Below are 18178 nucleotides of genomic sequence, written 5' to 3'. Positions count from 1 at the left end.
TGTAGACACATCTTCCAAGTGTGACTGTTGTACACTGCATGGATGGATTGTCTCAGCCAGCCCTTAACTGTTTGGACCAGCTGGGGAAGTAGCTTTGTGGTTCCACTCGTTAACTATCGTCAAAATCACACCTTGATCATGCTAATGGTGTGGTTTTCCGCAGAACGCAAAGCCCTTTCTCTGAAATTCGTCATCGGTAGAATAATTTTGCTTTTAAGGACCCCGTTTCAGAAATGCAGGCGGTTTGTTAAGTTCATTGTGAGGGTTTTGGGGGGCATACAGAGGTCATCCTCAACTTACAACAGCTCATTTAGTGACCAAAGTTACAACAGCACTGAAAAAAGGGACTTACGACCATTTTTCACACTTACGACCATTACAGCGTCCCCATGGTTACATGATCACAATTCAGACCCTTGGCAATTGGCTTATACTTACGACGGTTGCAATGTCCTGGGAATATGTGATCCCCTCTTGCGACCTTCTGACTGGCAAAGTCAATAGGGAAACTAGATTCCCTTAACAACCATGGTACTAATTTAACAACTGCAGTGATTCACTCAGCAACGGTGGCAAGAAAGGTCGTAAAACAGGGCAAAACTCACCTAACAAATGTCTCACTTAGCAACATAAATTTTATGTTTTATGTTTCTTGCCACCGTTGCTAAGTTAATCACTGCAGTTGTTAAGTTAGTCGAGAACTATCTGTAGTTTGCTGGATAAATAGGTGGCTGTGTTAAATAAACAAAGCAGTTGTATTAAATTGAGATATCCGGTGGGTTTTTAAAAATTCTCGAAGACAAATTAATGCTTTCTATATCAACACCCAAACAAAGATTGAGTAGATGCTGGTCAGTTTGTTGAAACTGATGGTATATAAGTTCTTTAAATAAATAATTACGTTTAAAATCCCGACAGCATCACTCCATTCGTGAGAACTCATATAGATATCTTTCCTCCATTCAGGAAAAAAATCGTGTCAAGAAAGAACAATTCTCTGGCATTTCCATGCAGTTTAATCAGGGCTTCCCTTTTAGGAGCTCTGGCAGTTAAATAGCAATTTGTGGCTGTGGTGCCTTTAGCCAAGGCATAAAGCTAATGAATAAATTGGTTTATAGCCTGTTGCTCTAGTGCAGGCCCCTAAAGCTGAATCCATCAGAGCTGAATATTTTTGGAAGAACAGAACAGGGAAGTTTTCCTACTGATTCTGTAGTCCTAAGGAGAGACTGTTCTCTCTCTCTCTGCTTGCCATGATGTTCCTTACTGTGATGTTCCTTCTGGGTCCATTGGTTCTTTAGAAATAAAGGATTCTTAAGTAGGGATTTTTTTTCTTCTTTCTGTTGGCATGCTTCGTTTCAAATGTTGAATTCCCACTCAAGTAGAATTTGAGCATTAAATCACACAACACTTTTAATTGCTCTGCCCGGAATGGAGCAGAGCTTACGTGGTGTTTAAAGTTACGCACTGCTTCATTTAGCCTTGTCTTATATACAAGAAGAATGTTGCTATGTCATCTTAAATAGTAGTCTGGGATGAGGTGGACCGAAATGAATTTTCATAAATGTTCTGGCCCACGTTTAACCCATGCAGTCAAGAAACAAAATTCAGAAACTTCTGTCTTTTGGCTTCCAGGGTTGGGAATTAACTATAGTTGGTTTTAAAAACCCAGTTTTAATACTGAAAGTTTGAAATTGGTTCATGGTATGCCAAGTTTTAAACAAGAGAGCTTTTAAAGCATAGGAGTCTTGTTTGGATTAACCAGTTTCTAAACTTGATTTAGATTATGAAGGCCCACTAATGTTTCAGGTGTAAAAGCTTGGTACTGCATCGCAGGTATATAAAAAAAAAAGTCATAGCTTTTGCTGTTTTACCAAGCTGAGTTTTACTGATGTCCAGCAGGATTTTCTAAAAGAAACCTAAAGTATATTGAAGCCCTGTATGAACTTGATAGGTTGCTTTTTTTAAAAAAAAAATGTAGAAATATCACTTGGTGGCCAGGTCTTCTGCAAGGTCTTGAGCTGTGGATTGAAGGCCTAGTGTACAGTAGAATACCTGGAGAGAAAGTCAAAAGAGATTTGATCGTAATCAGAATGCTTTGGCCTTAGTTTAGCATAGAATTCTTTTTCCAGTTTCAGAAGTTGAAGAATTTGTGGAATAATAGACCACACTGGCTTTGGTGTGAAACGTCTGACTTACCGAGAAGTGAACTTCTTAGAGCTGCCTAGCTTGCAGACTTTCAGAAGAAATTTCTTTTGTCGTTGTTTAGAACTGTTATGTTGCAGACAGACAGACAGATAGACAGACAGACACATAGATATAGTGAGGAGTGGATGAAGGAGTGGCAGAGAGATGGATTAGCTCTGAAATCTGAGCAAAGTTTACAGCAAAATTTGCTCATCTCCCCGTTTTTAAAATCTCTCTCTTAGGTTCTGAAGTTTTTACTTTTGGCTCCAGCCATACAAAATGCTAGAGAAATATTATACATTTTATTTAAACGGTATTTTAAGTTGAATAGCAGGAGTGCGATGGCAGCACTTTTAGACTATTTATTCCGGCAATTTATCCATTGCCTCCATCCAGTCACTCTCTGAGTCTAGGCTGTTTGATTCTTGGTTCAGATCTACACTTTTTTCATTTTGAATACTGGCTTAGGTGATTTCCTTTTTTTCTTGTTATGAATTTAAAAACTCACCTGTTTCATCCAGTTTATACTGGTTGTCCTCGATTGAAAGCCATTCATTCAGCGACCGTTCAAAATTAAGACGGCTGTGAAGGAGAAAGACTTGCGGCTGGTCTGCAAAGTTGCGGTGTCTGCACAAACACACAGTCACCATTGTTCACCTTCCCTAAGTCAATGGGGAGCCAATAGGGAAGGTCCATTAAGTTGCTCCCACTGCTTTTTCTTCCGAGAAGCCCCACTAGAAATGTCCCAGGGATCTTGTTCTCCAGCGCATCTTCCTGCCTGCACTTCCAGGACTCGCCCCGCTGCTGTTACTAGCTCGCCTGCAGCACCTCTCAATTCCCTGCACCCCTTCTCTGGGAAAACCTGCTGTTTGTCAGTTAACAACATATGTGGTCCTCAGTTTATAGGTGTTGTTGTGATGCAGTGACAGTGTAGGAGATGACCAGGCTGGGTCCGAAGGAGGGAGGGGGTCAAGCACGTCATCAGTCTGGCATCCCTTCGTGCCCACAAAAGATCTAAATCCAGCCCAACTTGAATTCTATCGACTCTTATCTACCGCCAATTGCCTTGGACCGTTAGTAGTTCCGATTCTTGTAGATCTTTATCAGCATTTGAACTGCCTGCCTTTAGTGACCAACCCAGTTTGGATCCTGCAACATTATTATCCTTGGACATATATATTGGCCTTCATTCGTTGGCAACTTTAAGACCTGTGGACTTCAATTCCCAGGGGAATTCTGGGAATTGAAGTCCACAGGTCTTAACAGTTGGCAAGTTTGGGACATCCTCTCTGAAGGTATATCCTTGTTCAAAAATGAACAGAAGATCCTTATTCTACTTTATTTGGAAATAATTTGATAGCACAGGGAGAAAAATGTGCTGCTGCCAAAATACAAGCTGGGTCCATCTGTTTCGTTTCTCTCTACAAATGTCTCTGCATCTTTGTGGATGTGTTTTGTCTAAATGGTGCAAGCTGCTTCATGGGCCTTCTCCCCTCCCCTTTTCCTTGATGCATGCAAGATTTTCAGGGATGAATAAGAGTTTCTATTCTATTTCTAATAAGAGCTGGCTTTTCTGGTGATTCATCTTTACGTCTTCTTTGGAAGCCCTGCTCCTCTTAATTATATGTTGTGACATTTTCATAAGCCGGTTATCTGTTGGGTAAACAAGAGAAGTGTGGGTTTGATACTTCTCCCAGAGAGATTGACTTTCCGTTTCCTTGCTTTCCGTTCCCAATATACAACTCTTTGCAGCGTTGGGAGCCGTAAGCCAGCCGTGTGATTCGTGATAGAAGGACTTTCCCGATAAGGCAAAAAAAAAAAAAAAAGAGATATAAATTTCCTGTTGCCTCAAACCACCAATTTGTTTCCACAGATGGTTGGGGTGGAATTTTACTGCCCAGTATGGTTGCTGATGACAGTTACTTGGAAAATAATCCCTCGCAGATAGACCTGTTCGTAGAGAAAACATGACTGGGAATATTTGGGGACAGATGTAAAATACAGGTAGTCCTTGACTTAACAACCGTTTGTTTAGTGACCGTTCAAAGTGATAATAGGACTGAAAAAAAAGGACTTTACACTTACAATCTTTGCAGCATCACCAAGATCACGTGATCAAAATTCAGACGTTTGACAACTGGTTCATACTTACGACTGTTGCAGCATCCTGGAGTCATGTGATCAAAATTCAGATGTTTGGGAACTGACTCGTATTTATGACGGTTGCAGTGTCCCTTTTGCGACCTTCTGACAAGCAAGGTCAAAGGGGAAGCCAGATCCACTTAACCACCGGGTTACTAACTTACCAACTGCAGTGGTTCCAGATCTGTTAAGCCAGAACAACAGTGGCAAGAAAGGAGCAAAACTCACTTAACAAATTCTCACTTAACAACAGAATATTTGGGGCTCAATTGTGATCGTAAGTCAAGGACTCCCCGTACCTCACAGTCTCTTTTTTAGCACAGGTCCTGCACACAATCCAGATTTGTCTAAAATAAATGCCTAGAAGGAGGAAGCTCGGGTTAAACCACTTTTTCTCAAGCGTGGCAACTTGAAGATGAGTGGACTTCAGCTCCCAGAATTCATCAGCCAGAGGGGAATTCTGGAACTTGAAATCCATCCATCTTCAAGTTGCCAAGCTTGGGGAACACTGGTGTAAACATCTTATTTATGTTTATTCAAAACTTTAAAAAAGTTTTAAGAAAAAGTTTTTACTCTCCTATTGGGCCAATGGGGCCTTCTTGGAAGCCCTCAACCAAAAGGATGAGAATAGCTCTCTTAACAATCTTGAGACATTCTGGAGAGGCTATAGTAAGCTTATTGTAGCTCATAGTTTTTACACTGTTCTTGCAAGCAGCAAATTACGCCAATGAAATATGAAGCACAAAGAAAGATTTTCCTTTACTTGCCTAGAAATTTTCACCATTCCTCTTTCAGGAATGATTGCAGCTTTTAATATTGGAGTAGAGAAATGCCTGCTAGAGCCATTTTGTTTCTATCTTCAAGATGTGGCTATATGATGTACAACATACAAAAAAGGGGCACCCGAACAGGTCGGAATAACGCTGTCTGGATGAAAAGCAACAATGAAAAGTCAGATGATTGATAAGGCGAAAACTAAATAAACCACATTGTGTAATTGTGAGCCAAGCCTGTCCGCCGATGTGTGTGTGCCAGAGAGAAAACAATTAATACTGGTTTTTTAGAGGTCATTCTGCTCTTGCCTGATTCTTCGCTGACAATGCACTGCATTTTAATTTTAACATGGATATATTTTAATTTTTAAATGGATTTGGCTCTTTGGGGGGGTGGGGGAAATACACAGATTTGTAGATAGGTGGAATTGTGTTTTTTTGTGTTGTAAGTGGCTTAGCTTTCCCTAAGCTATTATACGGTGATATACAACAGTTCATTTAGTGACTGTTCAAAGTTACAATGGCACTGAAAAAAGTGCCTTGGGACCATTTTTCACACTTAACGACTGTTGCAGCATCCCCGTGGTCACGTGATTTACATTCAGATGCTTGACAGCTGACTCACATTTATGACAGTCGCAGCATCCCGGGGGTCACCAGATCCCCTTTTGTGATCTTCTGACAAGCAAAGCCAATGGGGTAGCCAGTTTCACTTAACAACAAAATAATTTAAAAACAGCAGTGATTCCCTTAACCAATGTGGTGAGAAAAGTCGTAAAATGGGCCAAACTCACTTAACAAACGTCTCACTTAGCAACATAAATTTGTGGCTCAGCTGTGGTCATAAACCGAAGACTACCTCTATGAGTTTTTTTTTAAGTGTCCAAAACATTAATCAAAGTTAAAATGAGGAAACTTGCAATAAATCAGCTCCACTGAGTTTGCTTTCCAGTTGCACATTCTTAAAGGCTAGTTTTACATTAAAGAACTTTTTCCATCATCTCTTGAGGATTAGTAGGTGGGGGGATTCCTCCTGAAAGCTTGGAGAGTGTAAGTTCCACATATGACTAATGTACAATATATTAGTCATGAACTTTTAATAGGGGCAACCTTTGAGGTTGCTTTTGGTGTGAAGCAAATGTCTCGTTGTTTTCTAACTCCTTTCTCAGCAACTGACTCTTTCTTGCTTATCCTTCGTTTCCATGATAAGCTTCAAAATGTTTGCTCTCCTTTGTGTTCCTGGCTGTCAAGATAAGGGTGAATACTTAAATCTCACTTTCAAGCATTCTGTTCCATTTTAATACAAACAAAATAAAAGTGGATGCTCCTGAATATGAATCAGCAGATCCCCACTAAGCAAGTGTCAACTTCCAAAGACCAGGTCCCACATGTGAAGGTTCAGTTAAACTGATTTATTGCTATAGCCTGCACACAAGGATCTTCTCAGTTTGTGGTCAACTCTTGTTAAGAGTTAGATAAGTGTCAACAGCACTCAAGGAACATTGGACTTAGCTTGCTTGTGGCTGTGTAGGGATTCTAGGCTGGTCCCTCTTTTCACCCTGCCCCTAGGTTCTGCCACCCATTCTCCCACAGCAGGATAACTAAAAGTAAAATGAGATAAATTAGGGGAATCCAGTCTCATGGGAATGGAAGTTTGCTTGTGTAATTCCTCACTTTCCCCATATATTCTCAAAATCTGCTTAAGAGAGTTGAAGAAGTCTTTGAAACACGTTGCTACAGAGAAATGCCTTGGCCACTGAGTATGAATCCCATTCTTTTAGGAACTAACTGTCAACAGAAGCAAAACATGGGATTTTATACAATATAATATTTGTTCCCACTCACCACCACCCCCAATCCTTGATTTTTCTTCATGCAGTGTTTTAGTGTTAGAGCACAGTCAATACATCCCTCAAGTGAAAACTGGATGGGTGCAGTTTCTTTGCACTTTGGTGATGTGGTTTGTCAAGGCCGGGTTGACATCATCCATTCCTCTTGTATGTTTCTAGGTGGCAATAAAAATCATCGACAAATCTCAGCTAGATTCTGTGAACCTGGAAAAAATTTACCGGGAGGTACAGATCATGAAAATGCTGGACCATCCACATATTATCAAGCTTTATCAGGTATGTAACCTTCTCTCCTGTCAAATCTGAACGTTAAAAAGTGACGGAAACCAAGCCTTCTTACCAGTCAGCTCCTGAATTTATCTTTGGCTGGTTGCCGTTGGTTGAATTATTGAGTAGTAATTAATTAATCCCTGTGTACAAATCTGGAAACAATTTGATACTTCAGATACTTCATCCTTTTTGAATGTGAACAACTGTATGGCTTTGAATAATTCATTAATTCACAAGCCTGAACTTCCCTTGACTTTCAGCCACAAAAGCCAAGGGGAGCTGGGTTTAAAATTGTTTAAAATTGTTGCACACTTGTGCTTATTTGGTTCCTTCTACAGTAGTGGCCAAAATTGTGGAAACCTTTTGGGAAAAGTGTACAGTAGAAATGCCACCTTTGGTTAAGTTTCCACCAATTTTTCTTCTAATTTCTTTATAACGGTAGCCTTGTTCACTTGATAATACTATTTTACATCGCTTTCTGGGCGACCAGTCAACTCTTTGCACCATGACTTTAATTTTATTATGTTTTACAAGCTCACTGAATGAAAGAACACAAAAAACCCTAACCAACTTGATAGCGATCACATAACACACTGACAAATGTCCTCCTCTCAGCTTCAATACATGACATCAATAACTGAATCCTACTGTGATCTGATTGGCTCATTGCCAAAACAAGATGACACCTGACTGGCTCTCTAAACACTCATGCTCATTGGCTACAATCAGATGAAGGAAAGCTACCTGATATCAACCTAAGCAAGTTGTGCTTCCTTTTTATGGTTATTTGGCTATAACTTTTCATAGAATACTATACAGATAATTGAACAAACTTTGTTGCATTACATTCTTGATTAAATTATCTTTCCATTGATATATAATTTTATGATACTGCTCCCAAAAAAAGTGTTATTAGCCATCAAACCTCAAAAATACACTTTTCCCAAAAGATTTCCACAATTTTGGCCACTACTGTACCTGCAGGGACAGCTATGCTATCCAAGGACTTGCAGGGTAAACCATCACATATCTGAATGGTTTGACTCCTAGATTGTTGGTCTTCAAGGAACTGTGGTTTGAAATGGTTTGGAAATGTTTAAACCCAGGCTTATAGGAGAAACAATAGGCCATGTTTTGGTTGCTGGTTAGTTTATATGGCCCTGCTTGAAGAAAGAGTAAAGTGGGAGCAGGAAACCAACATTCATCAGCCCACTTTCTTACTAACAAGCCACACTGGGGAAGAATCCTGGCTTAGAGTCTTTTAGGAATGCAGTGAGTCACTTGAGGCTAACATAAGGTCAGATGGATCAGTGGGACTTCATCTTTCACATGATCCTGTTTATGTAATCTGCAGTTTGACCTGAATAGCTTTGCATCCGCATGTTCAAGTATAGCGATTCGCTACTCCACAATTTCCTAATGCGGAAGAGTGAATGGCGGTATTTCAAAAATCTGTAATTTGCCTGCTTCCATCTTCATCCTTGACTTTTGCTCATGGTCTAAAGGTGGGCAGCTGTGACCCCCTTTAAAGCTGTGGACTTCAACTCCCAGAACTCCTGAGCTAGCCATACAGGGCTGGCTCAGGAATTCTGGGAGCTGAAGTCCATGGGTCATAAAAGGGCCAGAGTTGCCTACTTTTGGTCTAAAGCAGGGGTCTCCAGCCTTGGCAACTTTAAGACTTGTGGACTTCAACTCCCAGAATTCCTCAGCCAGCTTTGCCAAGGTTGGGGACCCCTGGTCTAAAGAGTAGGAAAGTAGAGTTTCCTTAGTTCTCAGAGCAGTGACTGTTGTTCCTCTGCATTAAATATTTGGCTTGTTTATGCTTAATGCTAAACGTCATCTAGCCGACACACACATACACACACACACACACACACACACAGGCTGAGTCTAGGCTTCTCTGTAGACTGAATCTAATTCATTCAGTAAAGCTGTATAGCTGTGACACTTAAATAAGTTTGAAAGTTTAAATAGACTGCGTGACATTCGTCTTTAATATTGCCTTTTTATATAGCCATGCTGTCCTACAAAAAAGAGGTTCATCTCAGCATCAATCAAGTAAACGTCCTAGAAATTTCCTTGTTTAGAGCACCATATTCCATTAGCATTGATTATCTTTTATCTTATGCGGCTGGTAGGCACACAAAAAATTAAGCAATCAGGAATTTATGTTGCATTGATATGGAAAGCTACATTATGCCCCTTTAACAATTAAGCACTACTTGTTCCATACTCCTGTTGATCTGTCTGACAAAAAAGAATGGTTTGGTTTTGAAGGCAAGTCTTTCTCATTAGGCAACCAGATGTTTGAAATGACGACAGCCAATTGTAGAACCAAAGTAGGAAGTAGTTGAACCTTCACCATGGACTGAGCCAAAATTCAAATATAGAAGTTTTAAGCACTGACGGGGATGTAGTAATTCAGGAACAAATCCCAGACATGAGTCAGTGAAATGGACAAGAGTTTTTCAGAAGCAGTGCTATGAGCCACCTGAAGCAATCGGATTCAATTCATTGTAAATCTACATAAAGGCCTTGCTTAGAACTCTCTTTATTAGTTTACCCAATGTCATTAACAAATTACCCGGATTAAATGTTGAATCTCAAGAAAAAGAAATTTCCCCACCATTTAAAGAAGAGGTCTGGCTTGTGAGTTGTGTGGTTCGCTTTTATTAAATCATGTCTCAATATTGACAGTATGCTATAAATCAAAAAGTTAATGGTGATATTATAAAATGAACAGCAGACTTATTTGAGCTGGAATTTAGAAATGAGAGAATGATCCAGATCATAAAAAATAACATAATACTATTTCACGCTCTGAGATCTTCTGGAAAAAGCAGTTAGCTGTCAACAGTACTCTTTTAGTCATCTTTTGTTACTGAGTAGTTGAGACTTTCTTTGACTTCCAATAAACCAAATCCTTCCAATAATTTCACCAATAAATACATTCAGCAGAAGGCTCGCAGCTTAGGAGTTGGATGGGGTTTCATGCAAATCTTTTCGGCCTTGTTGATTTCTTAACTCTTGATTCTTTTTTACTTTTCATTTATTAATTTTAATCTTGCATTTTAATTCTCTTTTAACTATGCTTTTAGTCATGCTTTTATATTATTTTATAGTATTGTTTGCAAAGTGCCCAGAATTACTTAGGTGAGATGGGATAGTGTAGAAATTAGATGGATGGATGGATGGGTGGGATGGGATGGGATGGATAGGACAGGATAGAATGGATAGATAAATAGATAGATAGATAGATAGATAGATAGATAGATAGATAGATAGATAGATAGATAGATAGATATGGATATTTATTTATTTATTTATTTATTTATGAGACTTATATACCGCTTTAAGTGCAAGCACTCTCTAAGCGGTGTACACCAGTAAGCAATGTATATCTATATTTTACATTGCCCCCAACAATCTGGGTCCTCATTTTACCTACCCCGGAAGGATGGAAGGCTGAGTCAACCTTGAGCCGGTGAGATTTGAACCGCTGACCTGCTGAACACAGTCAGCTAAAGTGGCCTGCAGTACCTAACCCTAGATAGATAGATAGGTAGGTAGGTAGGTAGGTAGGTAGATAGGTAGGTAGGTAGGTAGGTAGGTAGATAGATAAGATAACATAAGATAACATAAAATAAGATGAGATAAGATGAGATAAGATGAGATAAGATAAGATAGACAGACAGACAGACAGATCCCTTCTCTTCTAAGCAACTATGGTGAAGAGCTGCCATCCTTTATCTCAGCCAAGAAATTGTGTTGAAGAGTTTGCTGATTTGTGTGTATCAAGAGGCCGGGTATGAATTGCTACACATCTTCTAGCTGCAGAGTTTCCTCCCATTGACCAAGAGATTACTTTGGCCATGGCGTCAAACTTTCTCAAGGCCCAAGAAGAATTCTCCAAGCTTTTCAATTCTCCAACTTTCTGCATTTATTAAAAGCGTTTTTGGTCTCTCCTTTGTCCTAACAAACTGCTTTTAACATTCTAAGTGAGATGATTATTCACTAACGCCAGCATCTCTCACTCCGCCACGAGGGTTTGCAGTCTGTATTCGATTTGGGAAAAAAACATTTGAAGTTCTTGGAAGTGTCTTGTGATAGCATGTAAGCAAATAAATGTATTCTGGCATAAACGTTTGTGGACTCCATCCAATTCCTTCATTTTCGTATTTAAACATTTGGGAGACAGAAATTGTTTCTGTTCCAGTTAGTTCGTCTAAAATACATCAGTTGACCACTTCTGTCTTCTCACTCCAAATTATAACATCCTGGAGAAGAAGATGGTTGACCGGCAGGAACCCTCAACAGGAAAATTCTGTTCTTGCAAGACTTCGGAAATTCTGTTGCAGTTCTTATTTGTGTTTCTATTTTGCGCAAAAGCCATTGGAGCATTGTTTAATGAGACAGATCTTCCCAGAAAACAGATCTAAACATTTCAGTGCCAAGTGATTTATCTTGTCTTTGCCTTCAAGATTAAAAGTATCTGGCATTGTTTTCTTATATCTGGCATCACACAATAAATGCTAGATGCAAAATTCAGGACTATGGATTTTACTTGTTCTCCTGCTAATTTAGAACTTATTGCTTCAGCACATTGGCTCAAATCCCACAACCTTCAGACTACATTTTACAGTTTATTCTGAGAAATCTCAATATATCTTAAGGTTGGTTGTGTTCCAGTAACGAGGCATTCCTTTTAATTACCAATTTAGGAAAGCTTGATCTCCATCCTGCCTTCACCTTTGAATTCTTGAAGTAATTTAGATTTTTTAATTCCAGACAACTTGTTGATTGGAAAAATTAACATATGTTGATGAAAAAAAATTAATAAAAATTTTTACAAAAAAAAATAGAATTTTTAAACGTGTAATGATAACTCTAGTGTCTCATTTTCATCAGAAAAATACTGAAAAAGTTGCTTCCAAGAGTTCTTGGAATTTCTCCCCCCCCCCTTTTGCCAGTTAAAGTGATGTTTTATTTCTTTCATTCACAGGTGATGGAGACCAAAAGCATGCTGTACCTTGTGACAGAATATGCCAAAAATGGAGAAATATTTGGTAAGTTTTCTGACTATAAAAATAGCTCATTGGTTTATTTCAGCAGCTGCGTACTGTAATGAATTTGGAAATTATCTTTGCTCTTAAAAATAGGAGCTTTTCTTTGCTCAGTTGTCCAGAAACAAAGATTAGGGATTTTGGACAATAGATTATTTCCCCCAGTCCCATAATTAAGACGGTTCCTCTTTCCATTGGCACTCTGTGCCCTGTAAGTATTTCTCCAGGGATGGTGCTTGCTTTGTTTGAGAAGGGGAATCTGCAGGCTTTATAAATTTCAATTTCCCTTCTCAGGGGTGTTAAACTGCTGGCCCGCGGGCCGGTTTCATCATACCGGAGCCACGCACACCCCATTGCCGGCAATGGCAAACAAGCTCCGATACGTTGCACAACATCACATGACGTCGCAAGTTTGACGTGTCTGTCTTAGATTATTGCCAATGTTGGCTAAGATGATGACAACCCAGAACTTAACAACACAGATCCCTACATCCCAACCATATTTTAGGGCAAATGGCAAACATTTCACTGTGAACACAATTTACTTTGGCTGTCTGGTATCAACAGTTAAAACAAAACTATTTTTTTATCATTAGTAACCATTGATTGGGATTCCAGAATAATTTCTCATGTCCTGCAATAATCTGTTCTGCAAATGTTCTTGGAATCTAAGTTCAACTTTTTTGAGTTTTGCATAGCTTTTAAACATTTATTCCACTCCTTTACTTAAGATGCAGGAGGGAAGTTTGAAATTACACACCTGCAAAAGGGTAGTGTGTAATCTCACTAGCACAATTCCATAGTGCTATGGGATGTCATCATTTTAAGGGAGAAATGAGCTGTATCTCATAAGTTTGTGCCTTTTAATAAAAAGCCTGAAAAGATAGTCCCAGATTCTTCCTGTTTTTGTCATCGAAATCAGGAATAGATAGCACATTTTCGGATTAATGCCTTTTATTAAAAATATAAATTTTTGTGAGATATAATTCATTTCATCAGTTGTCTGAAGTGGCCAAACTGATGAAGGATTTAAAGTGGAAGAGAGAAGGTGTGGAACTGGGATACTTTTGCAATTACAGGCTATATATGAAACATTATTTTGTCAATTAACGATTGTAACGTGTTAAAAACCCACTGGGCTTGTTGAGACCTTTTGAGATAGCCTAAAACCTTTAATGCATGTGTGTTCAGCAGTCTCTCACTCAATGGTCCTGTTGTTGTTATTTTTTCCCCCAAATGGCTATTGTGAGATCTGTCATGGAATTCCTTTGGAAACCAAAGTACTTTGATATTATTTTGTCCTTATTTGGAATCCTCATGGTCAAACCTGTGTCGAAGGACTCCGTGTCTCAGCCTTGACAGTTTTAAGATGTGTGGACTTCAGCTCCCAGAATTCCCTGGGGAATTCTGGGAGCTGAAGTCCACACATCTTAAAGTTGTCAAGGTTGAGAAACCACTGCCGAAGGGCATTGCTGGTCGATGACAGCATTTATGAGATCACATTAGAGAAAGAACATGTTGAAGGTTCCCAGTGTGTCACCAAAATAATCAGAATACCCCAGGAGTGTTTAACCAGATAAGGTTTGCAAAGGACTAGGCAGTAAGAAGCCAACCGTAGAAATCTTTTAAGAGCTGAAATGTAAAGGCTGTCTTTAATCTAATTAGCCAGCTTTATCTTGAGTTGTGGTTGGATAAGATTGCCAGTCCTGTGGTTGGGTTGTGCAAAAGGTGACACGTGATAGATTGTTTAGCTCAGGGTGACTTCCTCCAATGTCACATTTCCTTGGGTACTTCTTGTGTTAGGATGTTTCAGAACACAAAATCCAGAGGATGACTAATAGTCAGGCTGCACTCTTGGTTTCTATTTTGAAATAGCGTTGAGGCTTTGCTAGATTAATGGTGGAAGAATTTGTGTGGGGCTACTGATAGACAAGTGGCTGGCAAGAGTTTGGTCCCGACAGAAGAGAGGATGTGTTGCTCAGGGCTGTATTGTGGTTTCTGAGCTTGATGGTTTTCTTGCAGACATTTCATTACCAAACTGGGTAACATCATCAGAGCTACTGATTATGTTATCTAGGTTGATAACCTTGTTGATAAACAACAAGCTCAGAAACCACCAAGCTCGGAGAACAGAAGACTTTGGTCTCCTGGTAGGGTGAGTTGTCTTCCATGTCCTTGGGTCTAATCCATCCCTTGGCCCAGCTTCTGCAGAAGATAAATTGAGATAAAATTCAAATGGTGGAACGAGCATTCTGTGGCTCCAAACCCTCCCGAGAAGAGAGAAGCCAATGAGAATTCTTGGAGGTATCTGCCATGTCACCATGATTGATTCGGAGAATGTTCTCCCGTGCCCAATTCAGCCCATTCTCTGTGAGCATAAAATGGGGAGAGGTTAAGACCTGTTTTTTTCAACCTTGGTCATCTTCAGATGAATGGACTTCAGCTCCCAGAATTCCCCAGCCAAGGTGGCACCTCTGAAAGGGGTCACGGTTGAGAAACAGTGGCTTGGACTGTTTTTGTCGTGCTTCACTTCTTCATCCATGGGCCTTGCTGCTCTGAGATGTCAATTTCCTGGAAGGCATGGTGGCCCCATGGTTTTGTACCATTTAATTATCCTTCGTGGATAAATATTATTGTTCTGCTCATTTTTTAAAGCCTTTCTGTGTTCCACCATTTAGACAAAGCAGACCCTTGGTGCTTTCACAGTTTTCTGTTTCCTGAAGAGCCTGGCCTTTTTTTTTTTTTTTTATGTTCTGTTGGCTGCATTATTGTACATTATTTCCAGGGCTCAAGAGAAATCTCTTTAAGAGGAAAATTCCTCACTGAGGCATCAACTTGCGTGCAAGAACAAAATCAGTGGGTTTTTTAAAAAAATTATTTATTTATGGCCAGCTTCTTTCTGCAGGAATTTTTTTCTGAATTCTGCCCCTCTGGTATAATCTGTAATATCCTGTTCTACACTGGCAGTTTTACTTGCTGAGGTTAAGGATCAGTAATGTATTCCACTATTTCGAACTTATTGCGGTGCTGAATAGAACATAACTTAAGTCCAGCACATTGCACACAAGCAAGCAGAAATGACATCCCTGCTCGAACATAAACATCTAGAGTTGTGCTCGATTTTACAACCTTTTTGCCATGGCTGTTAAGCGAATCACTGCAGACATTAAGTGGATCGCATGATCGTTAGTCATATCTAGTTTCCCCCATTGACTTTGCTTGTCAGAAGCTGCCTGGGAAGCTCACAAATGGTGATCAGCTGACCCTCGGATGCGTCAAACGGTCATAAGTGTGAGGATCAGTTGTAAGTCACTTTTTTCAGTGCCGTTGTAACTTGGAAAGATCACTAAATAGAGGGTTATACGTTGAGGCCTGTGTGTGTGTGTGTGTGTGTGTATACACACACACACACACACACACACACACACACACACACACACACTGCAAAATCCACCTGCTTTCACAAATGTGGCCTCTTTTAAGAATGTTAAAGATTTCCCACAAGAACTTCCATGCCCAGTAATGTTTAAATTGAAAGTCAAAGGCCACGATCCAAAGAATCGATTTTGGATGTGCATTTGCATTTGCATATATTTTTAATTACATACATAATGTATGTGAATCAGAAGTCTTCCCGGTATTAAATATATATATATGCAGAGCCATGCTCAGAATGCCAGAGTTTTGCATAAAATATCACTTGTAAACTTATTTAAACCTTTTAGAAAGAGTTTCAACTCTAAAAGGGTTGCTTTAGGAAAAAATGGGCATTTTCTTTCTATGCAAATAAATTATTTTTAAAAAAAATACAAAAGAACTGAAGAGAGAGGGGGAACCATAAAAAGACCAATAGGCTAGGTGGATTATTGTCTAAAAAAACCCCTCAAGGTTATATTGATAATGATTAATACTATTACATCCTCCAGGAACAGGGTAGAATTAGCATAAATATCAGTTAGCAGACTGTCAGCCTCAGACCCGTAACTGTTTCCTTGCTGATCAATATGAAATATTTTGGAAAAGGGAAAATCACAGTGAGGGTGTGAAAAGATAATATTGTTCAATTGCTATCTTTGCTGTAGTCTTTGATTTAACAATCACAGTTGAGACCAAAATTTCCATTGCTAAGTGAGGTGATTATTATTATAACTTTTTGCCATGATTGTTTAAGCAAATCATTGCGGTTCTTAAATGAATCATGCTGTTATTAAGCGAATTGATTTTGCATGACGGAAGCCAGCTGGGGATCACGTGACCCTGCGATGCTGCAACCGCCATAAATACCTGCCAGTTGCCAGAGCTCAAATTTTGGTCATATGATTGTGGGGAAAGCATCATGATTGTCAGGGAAGAACGGGTCCTAAGTCACTTTTTTCAGTCCCCTTGTAACTTCAAACAGTTTTTAAACGGATGGTTGTAAGTCGGTCCGGACCACCTGTGATTGAGGCACTTTGCAAACCAATTTCCTGGTTGAAGGAAGTTCTAGTTTAATGGCAATAAGGTAGTGGTGAAAGCTAGAAGACCAGCTGGAACTCAATGTATTTGCCTTGTGGTGATGAGATTGGAGAACGAGGTGGTGGAAACCTTGGGTGATGCCTCCAAACTTGCTCCCCAGTGCCTTGGCTTTGGAAAGAGGCTACCCACAGCCATTTATGCCACAAAGAAGAGGGGGGGGGGGTCAAGCTATTCTCCAAAGCACCTGAAGGCAGAACAAGAAACAACGGATGGAAACTCATCAAGGAGAGAAGCAACCTAGAACAAAGGAGGAATTTCCTGGCAGTGAGAACAATTAACCAATGGAACAACCTGCCTCCAGAAGTTGAGGGTGCTCCAACATTGGAGGGTTTTAAGAAGAGATTGGACAAACATCTGTCTGCGATGGTGTAGGGTTTCCTGTCTGAGCAGGGGGTTGGACTGGAAGACCTCCAAGGTCCCTTCCAGTTCTGTCATTCTGTCATTTGCTTTTTTTCTCAACAGCTTAACCACGAAAAGTAGGCTTTCCATTGCCTTGAATGTAGATTAGCAACATGTGCACAAAGACATTTTATAAGAGCCCAGAATAGGGACACTGTTGATAATAAAAATCAGCAGAAATAAATAATAGACCTGCCTTTTGTCAGTGAAATGTTTCCTTTTTTCCGTCAACACCGAGTTAGCTGGGTTTATATTAAATCCACCTTTCTTGTTGTAAGAGCACGTGACATGGACTCCTGCGTTTTGTCACATGTTTAACACTCTGAACGAAGCTTTGGGGCTCTCCCGCCCCGGTGCCTCCTTGGCCACTTAAGCACCAAGACCTGGTTGCATAAGGTCACTTTTATCAGCCTCTTCTGTTATAACTTGAGGGTTTCTTTTGGTGACCTCAGCTCCTTGTCTGATTGCCTTCCTCCCGGGAGCCAACATTCAGAACTGATAAGGAGAGGGAAAACAAAACCTGGACTGGGTTTAATATTACATTTATCTAACATGGTATCAGAGAAGAGCCTCTGGACCCAGGGGCCGTGTTTTGCCAAATGTACCCTTTGCTAAGCAAGGCACGGTACCACATCTGTATTGATACCATGTCCAGAAAGCAAATAGTTGGAGGAGGCTATGTAAATACAAAGCACTTAAGCCCAGGTTGTGTATTTCTCCCACTAATTCTGTTGGAAAGTAACAATAGCAGCTCAAGGATCTCCTCAAGGAAGGACCAGGGGTGACATGATAGCGGTGTTCCAATATCTCAGGGGCTGCCCCCAAAGAAGAGGGAGTCAAGCTATTCTCCAAAGCACCTGAAGGCAGGACAAGAAGCAACAGATGGGAACTCATCAAGGAGAGAAGCAACCTAGAACTAAGGAGAAACTTCCTGACAGTTAGAAAAATTAACCAGTGGAACAACCTGCCTCCAGAAGTGGTG

General features: G+C 40.0%; 1 protein-coding gene across 2 annotated transcripts in view; it reads left to right on the top strand.

Annotated features, from left to right (window-relative positions):
- Positions 1 to 18178, top strand: part of SIK2 (salt inducible kinase 2) — a 51881-nt gene that overhangs the window by 3648 nt on the left and 30055 nt on the right. For both annotated transcript variants that reach the window (XM_039350583.1, XM_039350582.1), the window contains exons 2-3: positions 7109 to 7225; positions 12222 to 12285. In XM_039350583.1, the coding sequence (XP_039206517.1) occupies positions 7109 to 7225; positions 12222 to 12285 (181 nt within the window). The remainder of the gene's footprint in view (positions 1 to 7108; positions 7226 to 12221; positions 12286 to 18178) is intronic.

The sequence above is a fragment of the Crotalus tigris genome, unplaced genomic scaffold (assembly GCF_016545835.1).
Source record: "Crotalus tigris isolate CLP2741 ecotype Arizona unplaced genomic scaffold, ASM1654583v1 scf7180000018340.3345759, whole genome shotgun sequence".
Taxonomy (NCBI): domain Eukaryota; kingdom Metazoa; phylum Chordata; class Lepidosauria; order Squamata; family Viperidae; genus Crotalus; species Crotalus tigris.
The sequence above is the reverse complement of the archived record's forward strand: the minus strand, read 5'-3'. Positions and strand labels throughout refer to the sequence as shown.